General features: G+C 40.1%; 1 protein-coding gene across 4 annotated transcripts in view; it reads left to right on the top strand.

The window, feature by feature from the left end:
* PREX2 (phosphatidylinositol-3,4,5-trisphosphate dependent Rac exchange factor 2) overlaps positions 1-12,140 on the top strand; it is a 303,209-nt gene that overhangs the window by 111,317 nt on the left and 179,752 nt on the right. For all 4 annotated transcript variants that reach the window (XM_023248571.2, XM_023248570.2, XM_023248572.2 and 1 more), the window contains exon 8: positions 5,056-5,159. In XM_023248571.2, coding sequence (XP_023104339.2) covers positions 5,056-5,159 — 104 coding nt within the window. The remainder of the gene's footprint in view (positions 1-5,055; positions 5,160-12,140) is intronic.

Genomic DNA, 12,140 nt, shown 5'->3' on the forward strand with positions numbered 1-12,140 from the left:
CGGCTGAGGTCAGAGAGGTCTTTTCCTGCTTTCTCCTCTAAGGTTTTGATGGTTTCCTGTCTCACATTCAGGTCCTTTATCCATTTTGAGTTTATTTTTGTGAATGGTGTGAGAAAGTGGTCTAGTTTCAACCTTCTGCATGTTGCTGTCCAGTTCTCCCAGCACCATTTGTTAAAGAGGCTGTCTTTTTTCCATTGGATGTTCTTTCCTGCTTTGTCAAAGATGAGTTGGCCATACGTTTGTGGGTCTAGTTCTGGGGTTTCTATTCTATTCCATTGGTCTGTGTGTCTGTTTTTGTGCCAATACCATGCTGTCTTGATGATGACAGCTTTGTAGTAGAGGCTAAAGTCTGGGATTGTGATGCCTCCTGCTTTGGTCTTCTTCTTCAAAATTACTTTGGCTATTCGGGGCCTTTTGTGATTCCATATGAATTTTAGGATTGCTTGTTGTAGTTTCGAGAAGAATGCTGGTGCAATTTTGATTGGGATTGCATTGAATGTGTAGATAGCTTTGGGTAGTATTGACATTTTGACAATATTTATTCTTCCAATCCATGAGCAGGGAATGTCTTTCCATTTCTTTAAATCTTCAATTACCTTCATAAGCTTTCTATAGTTTTCAGCATACAGATCTTTTACATCTTTGGTTAGATTTAGTCGTAGGTATTTTATGCTTCTTGGTGCAATTGTGAATGGGGTCAGTTTCTTTATTTGTCTTTCTGTTGCTTCATTGTTAGTGTATAAGAATGCAACTGATTTCTGTACATTGATTTTGTATCCTGCAACTTTGCTGAATTCCTGTATCAGTTCTAGCAGACTTTTGGTGGAGTCTATTGGATTTTCCATGTATAATATCATGTCATCTGCAAAAAGCGAAAGCTTGACTTCATCTTTGCCAACTTTAATGCCTTTGATTTCCTTTCGTTGTCTGATTGCTGATGCTAGAACTTCCAGCACTATGTTAAACAACAGCGGTGAGAGTGGGCATCCCTGTCGTGTTCCTGATCTCAGGGAAAAAGCTCTCAGTTTTTCCCCGTTGAGGATGATGTTAGCTGTGGGCTTTTCATAAATGGCTTTTATGATGTGTAAGTATGTTCCTTCTATCCCGACTTTCTCAAGGGTTTTTATTAAGAAAGGGTGCTGGATTTTGTCAAAGGCCTTTTCTGCATCGATTGACAGGATCATATGGTTCTTCTCTTTTTTTGTTGTTAATGTGATGTATCACGTTGATTGATTTGCGAATGTTGAACCAGCCCTGCATCCCAGGAATGAATCCCACTTGATCATGGTGGATAATTCCTTTTATATGCCGTTGAATTCGATTTGCTAGTATCTTATTGAGAATTTTTGCATCCATATTCATCAGGGGTATTGGCCTGTAGTTCTCTTTTTTGACTGGGTCTCTGTCTGGTTTAGGAATCAAAGTAATACTGGCTTCATAGAATGAGTCTGGAAGTTTTCCTTCCCTTTCTATTTCTTGGAATAGCTTGAGAAGGATAGGTATTATCTCTGCTTTAAACGTCTGGTAGAACTCCCCTGGGAAGCCATCTGGTCCTGGACTCTTATTGGTTGGGAGATTTTTGATAACCGATTCAATTTCTTCCCTGGTTATGGGTCTGTTCAAGCTTTCTATTTCTCCTGACTGAGTTTTGGAAGAGTGTGGGTGTTCAGGAATTTGTCCATTTCTTCCAGGTTGTCCAATTTGTTGGCATATAATTTTTCATAGTATTCCCTGATAATTGTTTGTATCTCTGAGGGATTGGTTGTAATAATTCCATTTTCATTCATGATTTTATCTATTTGGGTCATCTCCCTTTTCTTTTTGAGAAGCCTGGCTAGAGGTTTGTCAATTTTGTTTATTTTTTCAAAAAACCAACTCTTGGTTTCGTTGGTCTGCTCTACAGTTTTTTTAGATTCTATATTGTTTATTTCTGCTCTGATCTTTATTATTTCTCTTCTTCTGCTGGGTTTAGGCTGCCTTTGCTGTTCTGCTTCTAGTTCCTTTAGGTGTGCTGTTAGATTTTGTATTTGGGATTTTTCTTGTTTCTTGAGATAGGCCTGGATTGCAATGTATTTTCCTCTCGGGACTGCCTTCGCTGCGTCCCAAAGCGTTTGGATTGTTGTATTTTCATTTTCGTTTGTTTCCATATATTTTTTAATTTCTTCTCTAATTGCCTGGTTGACCCACTCATTCGTTAGTAGGGTGTTCTTTAACCTCCATGCTTTTGGAGGTTTTCCAGACTTTTTCCTGTGGTTGATTTCAAGCTTCATAGCATTGTGGTCTGAAAGTATGCATGGTATAATTTCAATTCTTGTAAACTTATGAAGGGCTGTTTTGTGACCCAGTATGTGATCTATCTTGGAGAATGTTCCATGTGCACTCGAGAAGAAAGTATATTCTGTTGCTTTAGGATGCAGAGTTCTAAATATATCTGTCAAGTCCATCTGACCCAATGTATCATTCAGGGCCCTTGTTTCTTTATTGACCATGTGTCTAGATGATCTATCCATTTCTGTAAGTGGGGTGTTAAAGTCCCCTGCAATTACCACATTCTTATCAATAAGGTTGCTTATGAGTAATTGTTTTATATATTTGGGGGCCCCAGTATTCGGCGCATAGACATTTATAATTGTTAGCTCTTCCTGGTGGATAGACCCTGTAACTATTATATAATGCCCTTCTTCATCTCTTGTTACCACCTTTAATTTAAAGTCTAGTTTGTCTGATATAAGTATGGCTACTCCAGCTTTCTTTTGGCTTCCAGTAGCATGATAAATAGTTCTCCATCCCCTCACTCTCAATCTAAAGTTGTTCAGGTCTAAAATGAGTCTCTTGTAGACAGCAAATAGATGGGTCTTGTTTTTTTATCCATTCTGATACCCTATGTCTTTTGGTTGGCGCATTTAATCCATTTACATTCAGTGTTATTATAGAAAGATACGGGTTTAGAGTCATTGTGATGTCTGTATGTTTTATGCTTGTAGTGATGTCTCTGGGACTTTGTCTCACAGGGTCCCCCTTAGGATCTCTTGTAGGGCTGGTTTAGTGGTGACAAATTCCTTCAGTTTTTGTTTGTTTGGGAAGACCTTTATCTCTCCTTCTATTCTAAATGACAGACTTGCTGGATAAAGGATTCTCGGCTACATATTTTTCCTGTTTAGCACACTGAAGATATCGTGCCAATTCTTTCTGGCCTGCCAAGTTTCAAAAGAGAGATCAGTCACGAGTCTTATAGGTCTCCCTTTATATGTGAGGGCACGTTTATCCCTTGCTGCTTTCAGAATTTTCTCTTTATCCTTGTATTTTGCCAGTTTCACTATGATATGTCGTGCAGAAGATCGATTCAAGTTACGTCTGAAGGGAGTTCTCTGTGCCTCTTGGATTTCAATGCCTTTTTCCTTCCCCAGTTCAGGGCAGTTCTCAGCTATAATTTCTTCAAGTACCCCTTCAGCACCTTTCCCTCTCTCTTCCTCCTCTGGGATACCAATTATGCATATATTATTTCTTTTTAGTGTATCACTTAGTTCTCTAATTTTCCCCTCATACTCATGGAGTTTTTTATCTCTCTTTCTCTCAGTTTCCTCTTTTTCCATAACTTTATCTTCTAGTTCACCTATTCTCTCCTCTGCCTCTTCAAGCCGAGCTGTCACCGTTTCCATTTTCTTTTGCATTTCGTTTAAAGCGCTTTTCAGCTCCTCGTGACTGTTCCTTAGTCCCTTGATCTCTGTAGCAAGAGATTCTCTGCTGTCCTCTATACTGTTTTCAAGCCCAGCGATTAATTTTATGACTATTATTCTAAATTCATTTTCTGTTATATTATTTAAATCCTTTTTGATCCTATTTCCTGGAGATTCTTCTGAGGGGAATTCTTCCGTTTGGTCATTTTGGATAGTCCCTGGAGTGGTGAGGACCTGCAGGGCACTTCCCCTGTGCTGTGGCGTATAACTGGAGTTGGTGGGCGGGGCTGCAGTCAGTCCTGATGTCTGCCCCCAGCCTACCGCTGGGGCCACAGTCAGACTGGTGTGTGCCTTCTCTTCCCCTCTCCTAGGGGCGGGATTCACTGTGGGGTGGTGTGGCCCGTCTGGGCTACTTGCACACTGCCAGGCTTGTGATGCTGGGGATCTGGCGTATTAGCTGGGGTGGGCAGGCAAGGTGCACGGGGGCAGGAGGGGCAGGAGGGCAGGCTTAGCTCGCTTCTCCTTAGGTGATCCACTTCAGGAGGGGCCCTGTGGCAGCGGGCGGGAGTCAGATCCGCTGCCAGAGGTTTGGCTCCGCAGAAGCACAGAGTTGGGTGTTTGCGCGGAGCGAGCAAGTTCCCTGGCAGGAACTGGTTCTCTTTGGGATTTTGGCTGGGGATGGGCGGGGGAGATGGCGCTGGCGAGCGCCTTTGTTCCCCACCAAACTGAGCTCTGTCGTCCGGGGGCTCGGCAGCTCTCCCTCCCTTTGTCCTCCAGCCTTCCCGCTTTCCGAGCAGAGCTGTTAACTTATGACCTCCCAGACGCTAAGTCGCGCTTGCTGTTGGAACACACTCCGTCCGTCAGGCCCCTCCGCTTTTGCCAGCCAGACTCGGGGGCTCTGCTTGGCCGGCGAGCCGTCCCTCCGCCCCGGTTCCCTCCCGCCAGTCCGTGGAGCGCGCACCGCCTCGCAGCCCTTCCTACCCTCTTCCGTGGGCCTCTCGTCTGCGTTTGGCTCCGGCGACTCCGTTCTGCTAATCCTCTGGCGGTTTTCTGGGTTATTTAGGCAGGTGTAGGTGGAATCTAAGTGATCAGCAGCACGCGTGGTGAGCCCAGCGTCCTCCTACGCCGCCATCTTCTTCCAGCCGGGGCTTCCATTTATTTTAAAACACTAGTCTATAAGTTTCAACTTGTAAAGCAGCTAGTGCTGTTATGAATGGGAGGACACAAATAAAAAACAAACACCAAGAGCCTAACATTTGGTGTCACTGATTGCATCAATGTCTTTTTTTTTTTTAAGACTAGCTTAAGTTATATTGCTTCAATACTGTTTTTTACTAAGTTTAGTAACAAAATTTTTGTGATTTCATTTCATCACAAGACGGTTGAAGAATAGCAAGGCATCTACAGATGGACATCGGTACCTTTTTCGTGGCCGAATCAATACAGAGGTGATGGAAGTGGAGAACGTGGACGATGGCACAGGTAGGTAATTAGTGATTTTAAAATGAGACGCCAGCTCCCTCATAAGACAAACTTCTCACCTGAATACTTCTTTTGTGGTACATTAGAGGTTAGGAAAACTTTATTAGGTAGAGCAGTTGGAGGAGAACGGCGTGATAAGGAAGAAGAGGATTCTTGTCAAAGTGGAAAATTATATTTGGCTGAAATACACTAGCATTCAACACAGAGATACAAAGAAATTGCTGAGTAGGAGTGACATACGCACTCATATTTCCTGGTATAGCCAGCATGAGTGCAGAAAATAATGAATGAATTTATTTTCTTTTTAAGTTACACTATCTTTTATAAGTATATATGTGATTTTTCATATATTCTATTGTATAATATATATTATATTTCATGTAATATATTCTATCCTACAATATAATATATAAAACCCTAGATTCGTTTTAGCTAGATAGCCGTTGTGTGTAGAAACATGTCAATTTTCTTACAGAGAAAAGTAGTGGATGAAGGTGGTTTGTGTATTTTAAGTGCTCATTTTAAGTACTTTATTACTTATAGATGGTACATTTTTGCTCTGCAGATCTGAAGGTACAGACATTGATAAGTAAGTTCGTGAAATCACAGTCACAAACATTAAATAAAATGAAGTTACATAAATTATTTTTATTTGAAAAAATATATGGGGGGCGCCTGGGTGGTGCAGTCGGTTAAGTGTCCGACTTCAGCCAGGTCACGATCTCGCGGTCCGTGAGTTCGAGCCCCGCGTCAGGCTCTGGGTTGATGGCTCAGAGCCTGGAGCCTATTTCCGATTCTGTGTCTCCCTCTCTCTCTGCCCCTCCCCCATTCATGCTCTGTCTCTCTCTGTCCCAAAAAAATAAATAAACGTTGAAAAAAAAATTTGAAAAAATCTATGGATCCCATTATGTGGTTATGTACTAGTCTATAATATGAATATTCAGGAAATTGGATCACATTTTCCCCCGATGATTTTAATTAGATTTCAAAGATATGCTTCTAGGAGAAAAGACAAGATGAAATAACATATATTAATTGTTGCTAAATGACTTTAATTCCCATATGCAGAAGTGTTCTGTATAATACTTCATTTAAACTGGGATTGGGGCACAGGTCAGCTCCCCTCTACCACATACCTTTGTTACCATCTTTTAGTCCCAGAGCGAGAAGAATGTTTATCCTTTGCAGGGGTGCAAATTTTCAAAAGTGCTCACCTGTGTGCCATTTCTCTATCCCATTGTCAGTATCCTAAAAATTGTCCAGAATATAAAATAGTAAAGCACGATTGTTTCAGGTAAGGGGGGAAGGACATGCAATGAGCAAAACTCAGGTGTACTGCCTGGGAACCAAGTCGTCTTGTGGTGAGGTTCCTCATGGACTAGGGGAGAGAGGGAGTGTGGAGCTGTCTGACAGGTGGCACAGCTAAAAATCCCTTTCTATAATACAGGTGCAAATACATGCTCACATGTGGGACCTAGTAGGCTATCTTTCCTTGGCAGGATGTGCACAATATTTATTTTTTCAATTTTTTTGATGTTTATTTATTTATTTATTTTTGAGACAGATAGAGAGCGAGTCAGGGAGGGGCAGAGAGAGAGGGAGACAGAGAATCCCAAGCAGGCTCCGCATGGTCAGCGCAGAGCCCAATGCCGGACCTGAACTCAGGAACCATGAGATCGTGACCGGAACCAAAGTCAGACACTTAACCGACTGAGCCACCCAGGCACCCCCACCGTATTTTTATAAGGTGGCATTAATTCATTTTAATGCTTTGAAAAGAGACTAGTGACATTGGGAAGTTGCCTGTCTAAAATGTGAACAGCTCTCTCACTTCAGTAACCCTATTGCTCAAGAGAATATCCAAAAGCCCACGTACTTGAGGTCGGAAGAAGTAAGGCAGGGGAAGGCACACTCAAAGCTCTACTCTGTTCCTTCTTGGCCTTGTCTGCCCTGGTGGAACCGCCTGTCCCCTGTTGCTTCAGCCTTCTCTTTGTTTTTTTTCATAAAGCTCCTGTGTCTCACTTCCTTTCCTCTCTCCCAGATGGTGTGGTTGTCTCCATTTGTTCCATCTGCATTGGTAATCTAAGTGAATTTTGGTAAACTGTGTTGAATTTTGATAATGATTACTATGCTATGGGAAATTGGGGCATAAGATAAAGAAATGGAAGGAGCCCAGGGCCTTTGGAGGCATGGGCATAAAATAGCATCTTCAGCATATCTGTGTCAGATAGGTATATGGGGGTGAGCCTATGTGGGGTGATGGAGCTTTAATGCAAATGGTCTTTGGATTCAACCCCATGAAAAAGTTCTTTTAGCATTGGTAAGATTTTCACCTTCAGGACCTCGGCACCTGAGGGACAGGGGCATTATAGAAACAAGGCCTCAGACCCTGGTAAATACAAATTAGTGGGGAAGACTAATATTAGTGATAAAGTGTCTAATGACAGATCTTGACACAAACTTCCAAGGCTCAGCATTCATTGAAATATGATGAAGAAATTAATTACACTTTGTATTATTCAGTTAAGGTTTTGTTTCCCACTTCAACATACATATGCAGCATGTTGCTGAAATTTGGCTGCAAATACTTGCTACAACGTCACTTAAAGACATTTTAGGCTCCAGCTGGATACCTTCCCTTTGCTTCCTGCAAAGAAAATTTGATTTTCTCATAAGTGTGTGTACTAGGTCTTTTGGGGGAGTATGTGTCCTCAGCCAGGACATGGAAATTTAAAAATAGAATTTCTGAAGATGAATAGGATCTTGAAGATCAACTCATACACCCTGTTAACATTTCGGATGATGGAAACCAGGCCACACTTAAGAACTAACTCATCCACTTTTACCCAGCTGTTTGGTATGGAGCTGGGACTGGAGTGAGGTTTCTCAGGTGCCCGTGGCCATACCTTGAGAAACATGGAGCAGCGACTCCATATGAATTTTAAATCTGTAGGGACCAACTGGAGAGCAATGAAGAGAGAAGGCATTAATGTGTAGAGATTGACTTTGGTTGTTTGTTTTGAGAGACAATCTGAGTGCTGCACCAACTTTCTCCTTTCCTGTTTTCTTGGTCATTTCCATCATGGAATCTCTATTTTTGATGAGCTCAGGTTTTAAGTGTTCTTTTTAAAAAAATTTTTTTAACGTTTATTCATTTTTTGATAGAGAGGGACAGAGCGTGAGTAGGGGGAAGGGCAGAGAGAGAGGGAGACACAGAATCAGAAGCAGGCTCCAGGCTGTGAGCTGTCAGCACAGAGCCCGACGCAGAACTCGAACTCATGAACCGTGAGATCATGACCTGAGCTGAAGTCAGACGCTTAACCACTGAGCCACCCAGGTGCCCCTAAGTGTTCTTACTTTATACTTATAAATGGGAGCTCTGATGCTGATAGATCTCAGCAGAGCTGATCAGTGTCTGTATACCAAGTTCTTCCCACGCTAGGACCCTGGATGAATTCGGTAAGGGATGGCAAATAATAAAAATTAATTAATCAAGATGTATTTTTAAGCATGCTTAGAAATTTCGAAGAAAAATTTAAATGCTCCCCCATCTATTTGAATATATTGTAGAAATACTAGGTATTTTTGTATACTCTAGTTATAAGTAAAATGCTTTTCTTTTCTAAGGGCCTCCATCAGACAACCATTTGCACTAATTTAGCTCAAAACTTGCAGAAGTAATTGCATTTGGAATGAGACTAAGCTTTTTAGCCAATGTGTAACTATCTCAAATCTTTTGAAAAATAAACATGATTCTACTTTTATTTGTAATGTTTAATGAGTTGGATTATATCAGTTATATCAGAATACAAAAAAATTAATGCAATGATGATAAGACATGCAGAAATGTAAAAATCTGTGTATTTATTTTAATATATCTGCATTATCCATTACTTCTTATGTTCAACAAAGATGGTAGCCATTGAGTATGTGGCCAGATTTCCATTCCACCATTCTCTATAGTTTTAATTTTTTTTAATGTTTATGTATTTTTGAGAGAGAGAGAGAGAGAGAGAGAGAGAGAGTGAGTGAGCTGGGGAGGGGCAGAGAGAGGGAGACAGAATCTGAAGCAGGCTCCAGGCTCTGAGCTGTTAGCACAGAGCCAAATGTGGGGCTCGAACTCACAAACATGAGATCATGACCTGAGCCGAAGTCTGAGGCTTAACTGACTGAGCCACCCAGGTGCCCCTCCATTCCACCATTCTCTAGATCCGACTCTCATTTGGGTGAATTCTAATTTTTTTTAAATGTTTATTTATTTATTTTGAGAGAGAGAGAGAAAGAGTGAGTGAGTGAGTAGGGGAGTGTTGGAGAGACAGAGGGAAAGAGATAAAGCGAGAGAGAGAGAGAGAGAGAGAGAGAGAGAGAGAGAGAGAGAGAGAGAGAGAAAGAGAGAATCCCAAGCAGGCTCTGCACTGTCAGCAGAGCCCGACATGGGGTTCCATCCCATAAACCATGACATCATGACCTGAGCTGAAGTCAAGAGTCGGCCTCTTGACCGACTGAGCCACACAAGTGCCCCTGGGGGATTCCTCTAATTTAATTCTTCTTTATTTATGAGTATATCAGTTTAAACATGATTCATAAAAAGTATCCAGCTTAAGAGCTATGTAGGAAAACTGTCGAACTTTCTACAATTAAATTTCTTTGTAATTTTCATAGTATATTCTTGGAAATTCATTCAAAACATAGCCCCAGAAGCACCTGGGTGGCTCAGTCGGTTAAGCATCCGAATTTGGCTCAGTTTGTAGTCTCATAGTTCACAAGTTAGAGCTCCGCCTCGGGCTCTCTGCTGTTAGCCCAGAGCCTGCTTCAGATCCTCTGTCCCCCTCTTTCTCTGCCCCCCTTCCCTGTGTGCTGTCTCTTTCTCTCTCTTTCAAAAATAAATAAAACATTTAATAAATATTTTAAAAAAGTATACCAGATTATTTGTAAATTCTTTCTTAAGAACAAGTTTATTTGTGTAGTTGGACAAAGGGCAAGAATGGTGACCTTTAGAAAATGTGATCTGTAGTTCAATGTTGGGCAAACCATAGTTTGTAGGACAGTAGTCAAATTTGAATTAGGTAAGATGGAGAATTTTTACTCTTTAAGGTGTTCTTGAAAGTGAACAGGATTTTTAAAGAAAGTTTCAGCTACCATTTTTAATATAAATATTTGAAACCATTCAAAGATATTGAACACATTGGGTTTTTTGAAATTAAATTTTGCTTATTAAAGAAAATTTTGGGGGTGCTTGGGTGGCTCGGTTGAGCATCTGACTCGGTTTTGACTTGGGTCATGGTCACGGGGTCATGGGATCAAGCCCCATGTTAGGCTCTGCACTGAGTGTGGAGCCTACTTAAGATTCTCTCCTTCTCCCTCGGTGTCTGCCCTTCCGCTGCTCTCTCACGCACTCTCTCTCTCTGAATAAATAAACTTAAAAAAAATAAATTTGAAAATAACAAAAAGTTGAAAATATAAAGAGAAGTAAATGAGAATTTTAATACTTCAATTTTTCTTTTTATGCATAGATTTTCAAAAATGTTTAAAAACATGAACTCTAGTTTTATATCCTTTTTTCAATTAAATAAAATCATTGTGTGAATTATAGTCATCTTTATCTTCATGTCTTATCGCCACATAACATAGTATTTATTGTTGCTTAATAGTCAAATAGATAAACCATAGTTACCTTATCAGCCATATTTATTGTTGTGTAACCTGAATTGAATACATTCTTAATTAAAAAGTAGGATAACTTTACAATGTTGAAAAGACTAAGACTATAAGGGTTCTTTCCTGATACACTTACATTTTCAATATGTTATTAATTTAAAGGAGTGTTCTTGAGAATTAAAAAAAAAGGTCAGGGGAGCTATTTTTAGTTTCAAAAGGAAAAATCAGTTAGACTCTCTTTTTTTTAAAGTTTATTTATTTATTTATTTTGAGAGAGAAAGTTCTCAAGCAGGGCAGGGAGAGAGACAGAGAGGATCCCAAGCAGGCTCCGTCCTGTCAGCGTGCAGCCTGGTGCGGGGCTTGAACTCATGAATCGTGAGATCATGACCTGACCTGAAATCAAGAGTTAGATACTTAACCAACTGAGCCACCTAGGCATCCCTCGAACCTCTTTTTTTTTTTTTTTAAATTTTTAACTTTTTGCCATAAATAATGGCTAATGCTATTTTGGATGCCAGAAAATTTTCTTCTATTATTTGATAAAATCAAAGATTTATTCCAAAAACTAATTTTTTCAACATTAAATATTCATAATGTAAGTAAATTATAATTTTTTTAATATGAAATTTATTGTCAAATTGGTTTCCATACAACACCCAGTGCTCATCCCAACAGGTGCCCTCCTCAATTCCCATCACCCACCTCCCCTCCCTCCCATCCCCCATCAACCCTCAGTTTGTTCTCAGTTTTTAATTTTTAAAATTTCTCTTAAAAATTTATGCATTCACACTGTTGATCACCAGAATAAGAGTTAAATACATTGTTTAGACATCAGTTTCTTGATGTTTTGAATAATATTTTCTGGCAGTTTCTTCTGTTTCATAACCTGAGTATATGGTACTTGGCTAGCTTCCATCTCATTAAAACTCATGCTATTGAAAGGATATCAGCATTTCCACTGAGAGTTATAGTAGTATCAGTTTTAGCAAAACCTCATCTCATTATGTAAAACTATGCTGGATTAAGAGTGAGGAATTTGCAAACTGTATAGCTTCAAAGTAATTAGTGAGTTGTTCTCGGCTGCCCCTTGGATTTTTCTCTTTTTGGAAAAACATCAGTGCCTGGAGACTTGAATTTGGATATTCTACACTTAATGAATGACAATTTTCCATTCCTTTTTAACACTTCCTATAGAATTATATTTTAGATATAAATATAAGTGAAAATTCCTGCACTTGCCATTAATGTTCTTTCAGTAAAAACAATATTTTTAAATTTCTACTAAGGAAAAGCACTGCTAGGCTTTTCCATGATCTTTATGTG

The sequence above is a fragment of the Felis catus genome, chromosome F2 (genome assembly GCF_018350175.1).
Source record: "Felis catus isolate Fca126 chromosome F2, F.catus_Fca126_mat1.0, whole genome shotgun sequence".
NCBI classification, from domain to species: domain Eukaryota; kingdom Metazoa; phylum Chordata; class Mammalia; order Carnivora; family Felidae; genus Felis; species Felis catus.